The sequence below is a fragment of the Neofelis nebulosa genome, chromosome 11 (genome assembly GCF_028018385.1).
Source record: "Neofelis nebulosa isolate mNeoNeb1 chromosome 11, mNeoNeb1.pri, whole genome shotgun sequence".
Taxonomy (NCBI): domain Eukaryota; kingdom Metazoa; phylum Chordata; class Mammalia; order Carnivora; family Felidae; genus Neofelis; species Neofelis nebulosa.
This window is the reverse complement of record NC_080792.1, coordinates 58,472,999-58,489,605: the sequence shown is the minus strand read 5'-3', so window position 1 is coordinate 58,489,605 and position 16,607 is coordinate 58,472,999. Positions and strand designations below refer to the sequence as shown.

The 16,607-nt window shown below is 38.0% G+C and overlaps 1 protein-coding gene across 6 annotated transcripts in view; it reads right to left on the bottom strand.

Moving 5' to 3' along the window:
- The window catches only part of PTPRM (protein tyrosine phosphatase receptor type M), a 795,639-nt gene that overhangs the window by 294,516 nt on the left and 484,516 nt on the right, over positions 1–16,607 (bottom strand). For all 6 annotated transcript variants that reach the window (XM_058692682.1, XM_058692677.1, XM_058692679.1 and 3 more), the window contains 2 exons: positions 10,328–10,437; positions 1,037–1,238 (listed from right to left, as the gene is read on the bottom strand). In XM_058692682.1, the coding sequence (XP_058548665.1) occupies positions 1,037–1,238; positions 10,328–10,437 (312 nt within the window). The remainder of the gene's footprint in view (positions 1–1,036; positions 1,239–10,327; positions 10,438–16,607) is intronic.

The following is a 16,607-nucleotide window of genomic DNA, read 5'->3' as shown; positions in this document are numbered from 1 at the left end:
TATCACCTGATGCTTTCTATGAACTATCAACATATATTAAACTTCAAGTCAAGTTTGTGCTTAGAAATGAAATCTAACACGATCAAAAATTTCCCCATAAGTTATAGCTGCTTAAAACCAATGTCCAAACCTAACAATGCTTATAGTACTCGAGCTGTAAGCAATTCCCTGTCTCTGATTCTAAGCAAAAAACTTTCCAAGAACTAGAAATGAGGGACAGTATATATGAAAATCAGGCTAAATATTATTTAGCTAACACTGACTGACTGAGTTACTTCCCTCACCTGCCCCCTGCTCATCTACCCCTAACCAAAACAGGCAAAGCCAAAACTCAAATACTTCCCCCACTCATACCCAAAGGGGAAAAGAATGGAAAAAGGGAATGTCCGTGGAATTGTGTTTATTGCTGTTACAAATCCCATAGCAGATGGCAACTCCATTTCCTCTAGTCTGAAGCACAAAGACATTTTATGCACAGTTGCACATGCCCAGAAATTCTTCTCAAATTATGTCTTTGGTTGGATGGCGTAATTGAGTCTCTACCAGCAAAAAGCTGGAGGCTGTAAGTGCCTGGTGCCACCCCTCTGTCGTTGCAAAGGATGGGCAACTACTAACAGTGAAGGTCCCAAGGAAGGTCCCTTCTGGAAGCAGACTCCATATAATGTTGTCTATCTGCTGAGCGCTCAGTCGTTCACAGCTCATTGCAGAGATCTTTCCACCACTGCTGCTCTGGTAACTTGTACTGTGAAGGGGGTAGGAGCATACAGACCAGAACCATCGCCCATGCTCCCGTTCTCCGATGCAAACTGATAAAACATGGCTGCTTCCTAATGCAGGAGGATCTTAAGCTCCCAAATTAGAAGTATTTGCAGTATTTCATTCAATTCCAGGAATCGGATTTTCATACGTACCAAAGTGGGAATCTGAATACAATGTGTAAGATGGTATGAGCTTTGTGTCCTTGACAATGGAAATGAAAAAGTACAAAAATGCTACTTCTGATAAAAGACGTAACTCATGAATGTATATATAATACCTGATATTTTGGTGGTAAACTGATTTGTTGCTGGAGGTCCAAATCCCTTAGCTGTGCTAGCTCGGATAGTAAAGGAGTACGTGGTCCCCGGATACAGTCCAAAGAATAGAAAATGGGTTTCATTTCCCAGTTTTGAAACTCTTCCACTTTGATTGGATAAGTCTATTTCTGGGTCAAAGGAACTGACAGCTTTGTAGGTGATCTGCAAGAGAATAAGAATGTGATAACATATCTGGAGCAGATGGACTGAGATCACATCTTTATCCAGTAAACCCTTGTGATGTATGCACTGTCAGATGCTTTATGATAAGCTCTTCTACTCACTCAGACTCTTCAAATCCTGGATCCGGTGAAGGGGTGCAGGAATTCAGCCAAAACTGTTATGAGTTATTACTTTTATAGACAGAGGAACTGAACGCCAGTAGATTAGAACATAAAGGATGAGTTCAGGTTTAAGCTAATACCTTGAAGTTGTTTGCTTTCAAAATGTCACTTTGGAAAACTACATTACAGTTGGCTTCAAACAACATCACAAAACGTACAACTAGCTCAAACCGATGAGGACCTTACAAGGGGAAGGCCTCATCTCTCAGCCAGTGGCCAGTTGGATTTAGCACTGAATAGGATTATTGTCTACTGGAAACTAAGGGCACTTTTAAATGTGTTCATCAATGTGGGCAAAGATATCTGCTCTCAAAATAAATCCCAGACACATGTCAGCAGCTCTTGATGGTATGACTGTGGTGCTCGTGACGGGTCCTATTTACTTCTTTTCTTTAGAGCAACCCTGTCCAAGAGAACTTTCTGCATGATAGGGAAGTTCTACTCTGCACTATTCAGGACAGTAGCCACCGGTCACAGGTAGCTTGAAATGTGGCTAGTGAGACTGAGGACCTGAAAATTTGATCTTACTTAATCTTAATTAACTAAAATTTAAATTTAAATCACCATGCACGACTAGGAGCTGCCATTTCAGGCTGAGCCACTCTAAAAGCTTTCATATCTTTGCCACGTAACTAACAGCTGTTCAAAGCACATTGGATGAGTCTGGAATGCATGAAAATAAATATAACATAGGTGTCTTTAAATCTGTCCTTTCAAGTGATTTTTAAAAGAATTTCACTATAAGTAGTTCATCACCTATTCACGAACACGCATTTTAGTGGTGATTACTAACTTCTACCGGTTGTAATGACATAATTTTTAAATGTGGCATATTCAAAAGTTTTAAATTGCAAAACTGAGCACTTTTTCTTGCTTTTAAATAGGTAAACTTACTTATAATTTATGTGCATGAACACTAACACTGTTATTATACGAAGTGATAATTGACATTCTTTCTTCTTATATTTATACCATGTCATTATAATTAAGGAGACCTCTCTGGAAGAATATTTAGATTGAATCATCTCAGCTTTGGCAAGAAAATGTTTGCTGTATATATTAATCACCGCGGTGCATGCCAGTCTCAGAGTCAGGCGGCGTTATCTGTTGTTAACCCTTTAGCAGACTTCCCTTATAAGAGACAAGACCCTGTCTACCACCAGCTGCTGTGGGAGGGACTTTAGCACTGTCACCCCCGTGTGCTTAGTTGCTTACTTGGTCCTCGTTCTGACACTTCTCGAGAAAAAGGTAGTTCAGAGAGGGCAGCTCTAAGCTCTGATGGCATATTCACTCCCCAAAGTTCATTCATTCATTTACCCATTCAAAACCTATTCATTGTATGTCTCCGGTGCACCAAGCCCTGTACTCTGAGCTGGGATCTCACTTGGTGATTGGGACACGGTACCTGTCCTGGGGGAGGTAACAGTCTGGTAGAGAAGTAGAGAAGCAATTTAACAATTAAGATACAGTATAATTAAAACGAGGACTAGCACCACCCGTCAGGGCTAGGTACATCTCCTTGTTCATTTCATTGCCTTACCAAAAAGTTTAGTGGTACACAATCATATATGGGACAAAGTCCAAACTCCCTATCTTTGGGTTTAAGACCCACTGACATCTTCTTCTTCAAACTTATTTCTGCATACTCGATACCATGATATTATATTACCTTCTGTCCTGGTTGGGGGATAAAGATTTACTGTACCACAAACACTGGGCTTTGCTGATGCTGTTTTTCCTCTTAAACTTTCACCTGCCTGGAATGTGACAGGGCTATCTGTGACCCGTTTTCTCTACCTACTCTGATTCATTCATTCCATTCTAATATTGATGGAATAGCACTGACATCGCGAGCACCACGGTCAGCAGGTGGACACAGGTCCTGCCCTCAGGTGGTTAAGAAACTGGACTTCAGTGGGTGGAGCTGGGAGAGATGCAGTATGTAAATTAATAATTAAAAAAACCCTGTAATTCAGTAGATGAGACAAACACGGTGCTAAGATAAAGAATATTGGGGGCAGGGAGGGATACATGCACAGCCACCAAGAACCACTGGGGAAGGGGCCACTGAGGGGATGACAGTTAATCTGAGGAGACTTGAACTTGTGAGAGAGCCAGCTGTGCCAAGAGTTTGGGAAAGAATAGCATGAACTAATAAGGCCATGAAGCAGGAGCATTCTGTGCACAGTCAATGGACAGAAAGAAGGTCCGTGTGGCTGTGGCCCAGCAGGTGAGGTGAGCGTGGTCCCTCAATCAGTGGCTGGAGGAGTGGGCAGGTGCCAGAACATGCAGCGCTCTGTACCCTAAGATAAGAAGGATGGATGCACACACGGGGGAGCCTTTGAACATTTTTAAGTGTGCAAACAAAATGATCTGACTGCCCTTAGGAGAAGACTGTGTTAGCGGCCAAGGGAGAAGTGGTTTGCTGGAAGGAAGCAGTAATGGTAGTAGGGAGGCCACTGGGAGCCTCCGCAGAGACCGCGAGGGGAACCTCTAGTTCCTGTGCTAGTGCAGTGGCTGGGACTAAGGTGAGCACCGTGAAGAGCACAGTGAATGAAGAGAACTGGCATACTGGAGAGTGAAAATGGGCAGAACTCCGTGACAGACTGGATGCGGACACTATGAAGGATAGTGTCAAGGACAGTGTCCACATTGTGAGCTTAAGCAAAAGATGGCCCCGCCTTTACTGAAAGGGGATAGAATGAATGAGGGGAAATGAACTGCTGGCTTGTGGCCATACCGTGCATTGTATAAGCTGAGATTTGAGATGTTTGGCCTGGAAATAGAGATGTGGGGGTGATCAGCATTGAAATAGTATTATTTAGGAAGGGATGAGGTCGTTGGGGAAAGGATTTTAGGGAGAACACTGATATTTAATGTAATCAATGGTGGAGGAGGAGAAACCAACAAATGAGCCAGAAAGGCCAACAGAAAGAGCTGTTACTGAAGTCAAAGGGAAAAAAAAGGGGGGGAAAGGGGTCTTAAGAAAGAAATGTTTTCAAAGACACTGGGAGTTCAGGCGAGATTGGAGCAAAACATGTCTGCCCGCCCATGGTTAAAGTTAAAGTTCCCATTTTACTTCTCTGGAAAGCCTTCCAAAATCTGGCCTAACAATCATTGGACCAGCTGAATGCCTGATGTTGTCACTGCATTCGCAAGTTCATTTGGCCATACATCATGGAGCACTGTCAAAGCTCTTCTGTAGTATTAAGTCATGATTTAAATAGGCCAACGGAATTGGAACTTTTCATGTAATTGTATCTTCTTTCTGAGGAGTAATTAATGTCTTCTTCTTCTTTCTTAGCCCACGGTGATGAGTAAATATTTGGCACTCAGTAGATATTTTCCTAAGAAGACTCCTGGGAGAAGAGGTGTGTGCATGCACTCACATAAATGCTCACACGACCACGAGTAGGATGTGGCCGTCCCCACACTGACTACAGCGCAGAAAGTAAATGCTTTATCAAAGGACCCATTGTTCCACTGTACTCACCTATGGCCATGGTCAACAGGATAAGCTAGATGGGGCTTAGTAACAGTCTTTCAGGCACAGCCATTTGAGAAATTGCTAAGACTCATAGATCCTCTCTCCCCTACCCATGCACACTAACTCATGCACTCCTGAAAATTATGGATCCTCTCCCTAACAAGCAAGTATGTTGTATATAAGCAGACACAAAATGTCAGAAAGGTCATCGATCCCCCTCAAAGCCATCCAGAGCTCTGGGAGTTTGAATACCAGGAATAAAAAACTGGCTCTTCAGGAACAGGAGCAGTCAACTCTAGAATCCACTCCTACCGTAGAGTGGATGCTCCATATACATTTATCTAAGCAATTATTTTAACGGACGCCAAAAAAACAACTCTATACTCACACCCAAACGTATCATACCATGTCCTTTTGGCATGTGTTTTTTTTTTCATTTGTTTATTGTTTATTCAACTCATGTTTATGAAGTTCTATTAAGTAGCAGGCTGTAGTAAAGCAGCAGGAAACTCCCTGAAGGAATGCCTGGGATTGCTTCCACACTTGCACTGTGGCTGAGGGATAAGGCAATTTTCGTGCAGCCTCTATGAAAAACACTGATGTTCCATGTTGGGTCTAGGCAATTTTATACAATTCCCCCAAGTCAAAAGGGAATGCAAATAACACAGGTGGGGGGTTAGAGTTAGGTGAGATGGGGGTCAACGGCAGCTTGTATTGGATGATTTCCGATTTGTATGTAGGTGCCTGAAATATTCCCAAATTATCTTCCCCTCCTCTACTTGTGGTCTCAGGTCCTAAACTACAAGATTCATAGAAAACCAAAATGGAATAACATGCCATCTTTGACCAGGAGGGGATTCAAAATCTTCTAGGAAGGGTGAGTTGATTGGAATTTCAGCCAGGGTTAAATACAGTCTTTTAATGGAGAGACAAGCAATCGGAGGAAGGAATAATTAAATCTGATTGGGGGGGGTGGGGGGGAGAAAAGAACCTAGAATATTTCAGGGAAAGGTATAATATTTGAATGAAAAACTGAAATATAAGCAGAAGTCCCAGAGGAGGAGAGAAGAGGGGACAGTATCAGGAAAAAAGAAGGAAATGATAGAAAGAAGGTGTGATGGATTAAAATTCCACATACATAGCTCATTAAATTCCAGAAATTCCAGGAAAAAAATAATGGGAGATACGGAAATAAATGTAAATTGGAATTAGATCATGGAAGGCCTTGAATATTAAAACCAAACTTCTTAACAGGGCCCTTAAATTCTACTTCTTTCTATTCTATTACCTATCTCAGTCGGTAGTGATTAGTTGAGCCCAGTTATCCAGGCCAGGGATCTGGACATGTCTTCAACTCTTGATTCGTCAATACTTCAATCATTTGACAAGCCCAGACCATTCTACTTTGTTTGCTGCATACCCATATAACACTGCACTTTATACTCTTCACACATTAGATTGGTTTATGGCCTCAGGTTCTAAATACACATACACACACGTGCGTGCGTGTGTACTGGAATTAAGTTTTTAATTCTAGTTAGTTACCAAACAGTGTAATATTACTTTCAGGTGTAGAATTTAGTGATTCGTAATTCCATACATCACCCTGTGCTCATCACAAGTGCCTTCCTTAATCCCCATCAGCTATTTCACCCAACCCCCTTCCCATGTCCCCTGTGGTAACCATCTGCTTGTTCTCTACAGTTAAGAGTCCTTTTCTTGGTTCACCTTTCTCTATGGAAAGAGAGGGAGAAAGAGAGAGAAGTGTGTGTGTGTGTGTGTGTGTGTGTGTGTGTGTGTGTGTGAAAAAGAAAATATCCAGGACAAGTACAGTATGTTAATGATACATATATTTTTTGATATATATATATATCATATATATATATATGAGCTGTGTATCTCCAGAGAGATAGAAAGATATGTATGTGTGAGTGTGTATGTATGTGTATGTGTGTGTATATATATACATATATATATATATATATATATATATATATATATATATATATATATATATTTCAAAGTTTGTAGATGTGTTACTCTCATGACCAGGAGTCTGGAGTTTACTCACTAGGCAATTGAGAGCCATTTAAAGAAAATGCTTGGACATGTATATATCCCCGAGTACTGTGTACTTGGGAGTATTACTGGCTGAAAGTTCTAGAAATAGACTTGATATGCAATGTTTACATTTTGAAAGGTTCTCCCAAATTATCTACGTAAGAGATTCATGTTCCCGCCAACAGTCTAAACACGTATGCATTTCCCCGCATCACTGTTTAACCCTTGATATTATACAGACTTAAACTTTTTGTAGCACTTATCTCATTTCTGAATCATTAGTAAGATTGGGTAGGTAGGTACCTTTTCACATGCTTACATGCTACTTGGAATTTTTTTTTTCCTATGAGTTGTCTCCTCTTATTCTTTGTCCAGTTTTTCTAATGGAATGCTTTGTCTATTTCTTACCAATCTGTATCAAGTCTATACATCGCAGCCAACAGCCCATCGACTGTTATAAATGTTGAAAAAAATTTCCTCAAGTCTTCTGTCTGTATTTAGACTTTCCGAGTGGTATCTTTTGTCATTTACAAGTTTAAATATTTATATAGGTAAATCTGTCAATCTTTTAAAATAGAACTTTCTGGTTTTATTGTCAAGCACAGTAAGATATAGAAATATCGTCCTTATTTTTCCTAACGTGTTCTGGTAGTTTAACTTTTGTGTTTAGAACATGACTCCATTTGGTAGGAGTTTCTTTTGTATGGTGTGAGGTAGGTGTCTTATATGGCATATCATTCTTGTAAAAAATGCTGGATTTGTGAATATTTATTAAATTTTATTCATCTCTATTCATAAATGAATTTGCACTATAATTTCTACCTCATAAAATTTTGGAAGGACATGACCTAGTTGTTAACAGTTGTTACCTCTCTCTGTAAAGTGCAAGGATACTATTTTGAATACTTCTGTACTTAAAATATTCCTTCAGAGAGTGATATTACATTTCTAATTTAATAAAATAAAAATTTTGATTGCTGTTGAGGAAGGCTGTAAATGTCAGTCTAGGTCTCAGGCAGATGACTGATAAAAATAAAGGGCTGATCAAGAAGTAAGGGATGTGAAGGGCTAAAGCCTAAACAAAGGTGGGGAGAAGAGAGAGGAAAGGCTAGTTCGAGAACACTGAAGATGGACCTTAGGGGAATAAAACGGAGAGGCAAAGAGTAAGATCACAAGAGTGCTTTCATGCTGTCAATTGCCAAAACGTCTGGCAGAAAACGATGATGTTGACATTTTCTGATCATTAATGGTTTGGTGTATCTTTCATAAGAGGTAAGGAGAGAACCTGAAAATAACCTGAACCCACAGCATATTCATGTACAACATCTACTGCATTCAACCTGTTTTCTCTTCTTTTCTGCAAAAAGGATCCAAGCATACTCCCTGCCCTAAGGAAACATCTGTATCATTTGTTACTAAGTTTTTTCCAATGAGGATAATTTACCTTGCCTTCTGGTTTTTACCTATAGTCAAATGTGTTTCTATGACAGAACGTACTGTTCCTAAGATCGCTGGTTTTTTTGTTTGTTTGTTTTTGTTTTTGTTTTTCTGGACAACTGTTCCATTTCCTTAGCATGATGTCAGTCCCCAGAGCCTCTGGTCCTCCGAGGAACATTCAACAACAGTCCTTAGCTCCAGGAGGAAGCCGTGCCTATCACTGACTCTGGCACAGGCAGTACATCTTGACTAAAGAAGAGCTTCCTCATGAGACACCATGTAAGCCCTATTTTGAGAACAGAAACCCCCTCTCATACTTCTGGAAAGCATGGGGGGAAGACAGAGAAAGATTTGGTGGTCAGAAAACTTACACATTTGACATTTTCCCTTTGGTACCTAGAAAAATGAACCAGCCTGTGCTACTTAACTATATCTGATGTTTAAAACCCTGATTTATGATACATTCACGTATCCCCATTATAACAGCATTTAGATCCGTGTTCAGCTGGGAGACCCTGGCTGCTGAATTCAGAGAGATTAATAGCTTCTTCTTTTGAATTATTTTTCCTATTGTTTTCATGTTAAAGTTACTTTTTACACAAAGATGTATGCTCAGTGGGATCAGAAAGAAAGGATCTGGCTATTATTTTCTGTTTGTCTAGATAGGAACGTGTGGCTTCTGGGACAGATAGACTTATTTCTTGGAACTTAACACTGATTCAAAGGCTGTTATCTTTTCTCATAAAACATTCTGTTACTCTTAGGTAGGAATTTCCAAAACTGAGGCCAGAAAATGGTCCTGGGGCCAAAAAATATTAACTGAAAGATTCTGATCATTGAGAAAAAAAAATATGAACTTGTTTGATTTGATTATAAAACTTAGCTCTCAAAAGGCTGAGCCATCGATGTTCCTAACGCTGAATTCTTTCACAACGAAGCAACCAATGAACAGCATCAATAACTTAACATGAAAATCAACTTTTCCTTTTCTCTTACTTTGTTTAGCTTTCAATTAAAAACATTATTGTTATTAATTTTTGCATTTCAATACCAATTTTCAAAAGGTATAAGGCAACATAAATGTGAGGCTCGTTGGGTCAGGGAGGGGTTTACCAGTGATTACTGTCTGACAGCTAATCTGCTCAGGCTTTTGTCAGGAGTTCTGAAAGGTATTCAAGCAGAGGCTCCACCAGAGGAACAGTCGCGATTTTTAGAAACCTAACAACATATAATTTTGTTACATTTGCATTCAAATACATGCTAGCTTAAAAAAAATGCACCTGCTTGTTTCTATGACAATAGGCACAGCGAAATGATGCTCGTGCAGATGTGATGATGACTGTCACCCCGTCACTGCTGTTATTTTTTTCTTGAACAATTCATCAAATTCTTCTCTGCTCTCTACCATTCAACCATTTGATATGCCTCAGTAGACAAAACTATGCCACGGAAGCCAAAAGGATGTTTTGCTAATACTAAGAACCAAAAGACATTATTCAATTGTTATCCCTGAGACAATGTCTATTGACTTTGCTAATTGGATAATCACCGTTCTTCTATAACTCAGTAGTAAAATATTTTATAGCTAGCAAGATGGGGTTGCCTCCTAATCAATGCTCGTTACAAAATACTTATTGTTTTTAATACAGGTTATTTTTTAAAAATATTATGTTGTGTCTTTACATATAATAGCATATAGTCCAGAAACATCCAAAGCATTATAAATATACATGCTGAAATGATACATTATTTGAGAAAAATCAGTGTTTTTTTTTTGCTTCTATGCAGTAACCATTATAACTATCAAAGACAATAAACTTCTTAAAAGACATGATGCCATTATGCGTTTTTAAAAATACTAGACAGTCTAGCTGCATGGAAATTATAATAAAAATTAAATTACTAATGAATGTATATACTACCTCATATAATGTGATGACACCATATGTTTGAATCGGTTCCCGCCACTGAAGAAATATCTTCTCTTCAAAAGTACTTCCTTGGATGGATTCAGTGGGAACAGCGCCTGGCACTAGAAGGGGGGGGGGGGGGGAATCAATAAAAGTTTGAGTGACCCTCCTCAAAATTAGATTTTTCTAGATATATTAGATTTTTAACTCTCAATTGAGACATAAGATTTAATAGTCCACAGATACATTCAGTTTTCTTTTAAAAATACGAAATTTAAAACCATTTAAATGGTTTTAGCACTGTCTTTATAAAGAAAATAATTCCATCATTTTTTTTTCTTTAAAACATGAATCAATTACACAAAGATCAGTAATTACCTTTGAAATGAACTTTTATATTCTTCAGAAATAAGGAAAAATACAGAGCAATAATAATTCCCACACACTGCTTGTGAGAGTGGAAATTGGTACAGCCACTTTGGAAAACAATTTGGTAATGGTAGTACTTAGTAAAGTTAAAGAGGCATGTATCATGTGACCCACTTCTAGGTATATTTCCGAGTAATATTCTTGCACATATACACCAGGAGACATACAGTTATTGTCAATACAGCATTTTTTAAATGTTTATTTTATTTCTTTTGAGAGAGAGGGAGAGAGAGAAAGAGAAAGAGAGAGAGCGAGAGCGCTCATGCATGCAGAGCGGGAAAGAAGGCAGAGAGAGGAGAGATAGAATCCCAAGCAGGCTCCGCCTTGTCAGCACAGAGTCCAACTCAGGGCTCAATCTCACGAATCCTGAGATCATGACCTGAGCCAAAATCAAGAGTCAGGAGCTTAACCGACTGAGCCACCCTGGTGCCCAACAGAGCATTTTTTAATAAAAATAATAAATTGGAGACAAACCAAATGGTAGGAAAGAAAGTTTTAGTCATACAATATGATACAAAAAAAGACTGAAAATAAATGGCAGCTATGTACATTATCATGGATGGATTTTATATTTATAATTTTATATTTTTATATATTTCATATTTATATTATTGAGTAACAAAAGCATGTGAAAGAAAAATAGATATGAACTGCTGTACAGATCTTTAATGTATTACATATGCACAAAATACATGTTTTAAAACGATGTGATATAGGTGAAATAATATGCAATAAATATTTTTAAAAAATATTTTATGTATTAATGATTACAAAAACTGGGAATTTTGATGCCATTGTAAAAAATGTTTATTTATTTTGAGAGAGAGAGAGAGAGAGAGAGAGAGAGGAGAAGGGACAGAGAGAGAGGGGGAGAATCCCAAGCAGGTTCCACACTGTCAGCACAGAGCCCAACATGAGGTTCAATATCACAAACTGTGAGATGATGACCGAGTTGAAATCAAGAGCAGGACACTTAATCAACTAAGCCATCCAGGTGCCTCTTTGGTGTGACTTTTTTAAAAACCTGAACTAACTAGTTTTCAAAAAAAAAAATCTAATGGGCATAAGGGAAGGTGGAAATTTACCTGCCAATTTTCTATAAAATAACATTTAATATTGCTTAAAAATATTATTTATCTCCTCTTCATTTAAATTCCTTTTTTGCACATATGCTTTGTATTGTATATAATTTAGTGTATTTGTGTGTCTATCCTATTTAAAAACTAGTATACCTGTAGTATTTCTACATATATTTGAAGGTGCATGATCAAATTTTTTGGTCACAGTGTGAGTAATCAAAGAGTGGTTGGAGAGGCCTCACACTTCTCAAAACTTATTACAAAGCTATTATATCACGACAGTGTGGTATTGACATAAAGATAAGCATACAGATTAGTGGAAGAGAATTGAGAATACAACAACAAATCTCTACATTTGCAGTCAAGTGGTATTCATTAAGGGTGCCAGGAAAATTTAATTGGGAGATAATAACCTTTTCAACAAATGGTGCTGGGACAACTGGATATCCGTATGCAAAAAAATGAAGTTGGATTCTTACCTCACACCATATATAAAGTTTACATCAAAATAGATTAAAGAGCTAAATGTATGAGCTAAAACTACAAATCTCTTAGAATGAAACACAGGTGTCAATATTCATGACCTTAGATTAGGCCACAGTTTCTTGGACATGACACCAAAAGCACACATACGCAAAAAAAGTAGATAAAGTACATCATCAGAATGAAAGGCTTTGTGCTTCAAGTGGCATTACCAAGAAAGTGAAAAGGCAACACACAGAATAGGAGAAAATTTTTGCAAATCATTTATCTGGCAAGAGATTTGTATCTTAAATACATAAAGAACTATTAAAACCCAATAAGAAAACAAATAATCCAATTAAAAATGGGCAAAGGGTCTGTATAAACACTTTGCCAAAAAAGATACACAACTGGCCAATAAGCACATGAAAAGATGCTCAACATTAGTAGCCAGCCAGAAAATGCAAATCAAAACCACAATGACATAGTATTTCACACCATTAAAATGGGATAATCCAAAGGCAAATAATAAACATTGCTGAGAATGTGAAGAAACTGAAATGTTGAAGGGAATATAAAATCATACAGCTCCTTTGAAAACAACCTAGCAGCTCTTCAAACAGATACACACAGATAAATGTACCGTGTGAATTCCACTCCTAGGTACATACTCAAGAGAACTGAAAACAGATATTACTCAAAAAATTATACATGAATATTAAAATAAAATCATGAATATTAATATATAAATATTAATAGCATTTTCATAATAGCTCAAGTGGAAACAACCCAAATGTTCATCAACTCATGAACGGATAAACACATCTCAACACAGTTTAAAAAGGGGGTTAGAGAATGTTTTAGATTGTGGGAGGATATGAATAGACCTTTAAGGGTTGGTAAGATGTCCGAGGTTGGAAAGGCTGCCTAGAATTTCAAAAGGACTCATAGGTAGTACACATTTTTTTAGTTGAGGGGCTACTGAGGTAGATGTAAGATTTTATAGTTATTTTAAATACAGCTAAGTATAGCTCGGCAGAAAAAAAAAGATACAGATTCAGATTCAGATTCAGACGTGAGGACTGGGTTATGATTTAAGACTTCTCAGTAATTATTTATTTATGTATTATTTTTGAGGGGGGAGGGGCAGAGGAAGAGGGAGAGAGAGAATCTCAAGCAGATTCCACATCCAGCACAGAGCCCAATGTGGGACTCAACCTCATAACTCTGGGATCCCGACCTGAGCCAAAATCAAAAGTCAGACACTTAACCGACTGAGCCACCCAGGCACCCCAAGACTTTTCAGTAATTAAAGTGTACAATTTTGGACAATTCACTGAACTCTTTGGGCCTCAGTTTCCTCATGTCTAAAATGAGGAAGTTGGACTAAGTTCACCTCTACCATCCAAACTCTAAATAATACATAAATATGAAAATAAAATTGTTTATCTCAGGTTGAAGGAACTGATGTGAAACTATGCAGAAATAAAGAAAACCAACACATTTAAGAAGTTATAACACTGATAGGTTCTAAGAAAATTCAGAGTCCAGAATTTAAGATGGTAATATTCATCAATCAGAAGCTGAAGTAAAATGGGCCATGCCAGAGAAAACTCAACTTAGTCTCTTCCTCTTGACCTTGAAAGTGTTTATTATGACATCATCATCAGTCTTCTCGTGGTATCAAGGCAAATATGAGTGGCTCTATTATTCTGAGATGATATTTCCTAATTGAGAATACTTACTAATCTATGTATGTGCAGATGTAAAGAGGTGAAGACTTAGAAAAAAATCTATCTTTGGTTTCATTCAGTTAGTTTAAATCACAGTAAAATAAAATGGGAGAGTCAAAATTATGCTGAAGAGAGGACAACTTAAAGGGGTAAACTTATTAAAATGTACTGGAGATCCTGTACTTGATGGCACTGTGGACATGTTAACAAGAAAACCTGAGATTCGTATATATATCATATATATGGATATTATATAAATATATATGTACACTATATTTATAATTATATATATGTACATATACATGCATATATTATATAAATGAATATATATAAATGATTAAATAATAATAATTAAATAATATATAAATGAATGTATATACATAATATACATATATATTTTTAAGGTCAGGAGCAGACAAAGTAAACTAAAATAAAATACCAGAAGAGCTGAATAAATTAGGAATAACAGTGTCTCACAGGAACTAAAGTCTACTATCTGTTTTCAGAAGTTCTTAGATATTCAGGATTTGGGATAAATAAGCTTTAGTTTCTAAGTTTGTGGAACTGAGCTCTATTCTTGTGATACCTTTAACAGTGATAAAGAGGTAATTTTTTCCATGTACTTTCTCATGAAATAAATACTCAATAAAAATATTTTACCAGAGTAAAATTCATAATGTTCAATGAACTGTAGCCTTTTATAATGGTAGACACATAAAGTGACCACCCCATTTTTTTCAAACTCAGGAATGACAATTATTCTATTTTTGTCTTTTTTCTCTTTCTCTGTTTTCAAAGTCTTTGTTGTTAGGAAATAAAATTTGAAATAAAAGCTTTTCTAATTAACTGCATGCCCATGTGCTACGGACACAGTAGAATTTTTTTTTTTTTTCAACGTTTTTTATTTATTTTTGGGACAGAGAGAGACAGAGCATGAACGGGGGAGGGGCAGAGAGAGAGGGAGACACAGAATCGGAAACAGGCTCCAGGCTCTGAGCCATCAGCTCAGAGCCTGACGCGGGGCTCGAACTCACGGACCGCGAGATCGTGACCTGGCCGAAGTCGGACGCTTAACCGACTGCGCCACCCAGGCGCCCCCACAGTAGAATTTTTTTGGAAGTCATGCATGCCCCAACTTCTGGGACTAGCAAGATAATTTACACAAAAAGGTAAGTTATTCTTACCTCATGTTCTGATGGAACTTAACAGAACTCCCATCTCCTGTCCTTTCTCAATTCGAAACCCAAAAGTAGTGACTGGGTTCACTCATGTGGCTTTGAGTAAGACACACCTGCTCGTCTCTAGAAAGGACTACATATCATCTTCCCTCTCCTTGGTTAAAACATTACTGTTGATGAAAACTTCAATGAGGTGAAGATCAGCAAACTTTACTGTTTTATCTAAAGACGAATAGAACACTTCTGAGTGTTTTATTTCGCAATCTGTATCGTGCCTATTGTTACAGAAGAATAGAAGGCTTCTTCTCTCCAGTTTGTAGTTAAGAGACGAAAAGATTAAATATAACAAAAAGAGCAAGGAAAGGTCACAAGGAGTTGCTCTGAATCACTGCAACAACAATAATGATCGCTCATTAAAGGCCTCTCTCTGTCAGCTACAAATGGCTCTCTATGTAAATTTCCTCTAACTCTAATATGCTTGACAACTGTGATTATTCTCACTTTTCAGATGAGGGAATTAAAGCCCATAGATTAAAAGATTCTTATCAGGTGCAAAGGAGGTCAGAGGGGTGAGAGTGCTACAGGCTGGAGGAGTTGGAGGCAGCTTTGTGAAGGACCTGAAGCCTGAGGAGCCCTTTGGAGGGCAGCAGAGGAAATGGAAGCGAGATGCAGCCAGGTGGACGGCAGGCGGCGCTGGAGAGCAGACCTGGAGGAAGAGCGTGGAACGGAAAGGACAGGGCCTACCAGACCTGCTGCCTGGGTGACATTCTGGGCAGAATGATCTGCACTGGAGGAAAAGTCACTAGTTCTAGAGTATGAGCCAGGAAAGCAGAAGACCTTGGAAGCCAAGATTTAAACAAAGTCAATGAAAGCTCTATGGAGAGAGTGACACGATACAAATGTATTTTTATATTGTGATTAAAACGTTTTTAATTCAAGTATAATTAGCATACAGTGTTATATTATTGTTAGGTGTACCATACGATTCCATGATTCTATACATTTCTCAGTGCTCATCAGCGTAAGTGTACTTTTAATCCCTTTTATCTATTCCACCCATCCCCCCCCCCCACCTCTCCTCTGGCAACTACCAATTTGTCCTCTGTATTTAAGTCTGTTTTTTGGTTTCTCTCTTTTTTTTCCCCTTTGTTCATTTGTTTTGTTTCTTAAATTCCACATATGAGTGATTTGATATGGTGTTTGTCTTTCTCTAACTTATTTCACTTTGCATTATACTCTCTAGGGTCCGTCCATGCCACGTGGCAAGATTTCATTCTTTTTTTACAGCTGAGTAATGTTCCATATATTGTCCATCTATATGTGGACACCTGGGTTGCTTCTATATCTTGATTATTGTAAATAATATCACAATAAAAATAGGGGTACACATACCTTTTTTAATTAGTGTTTT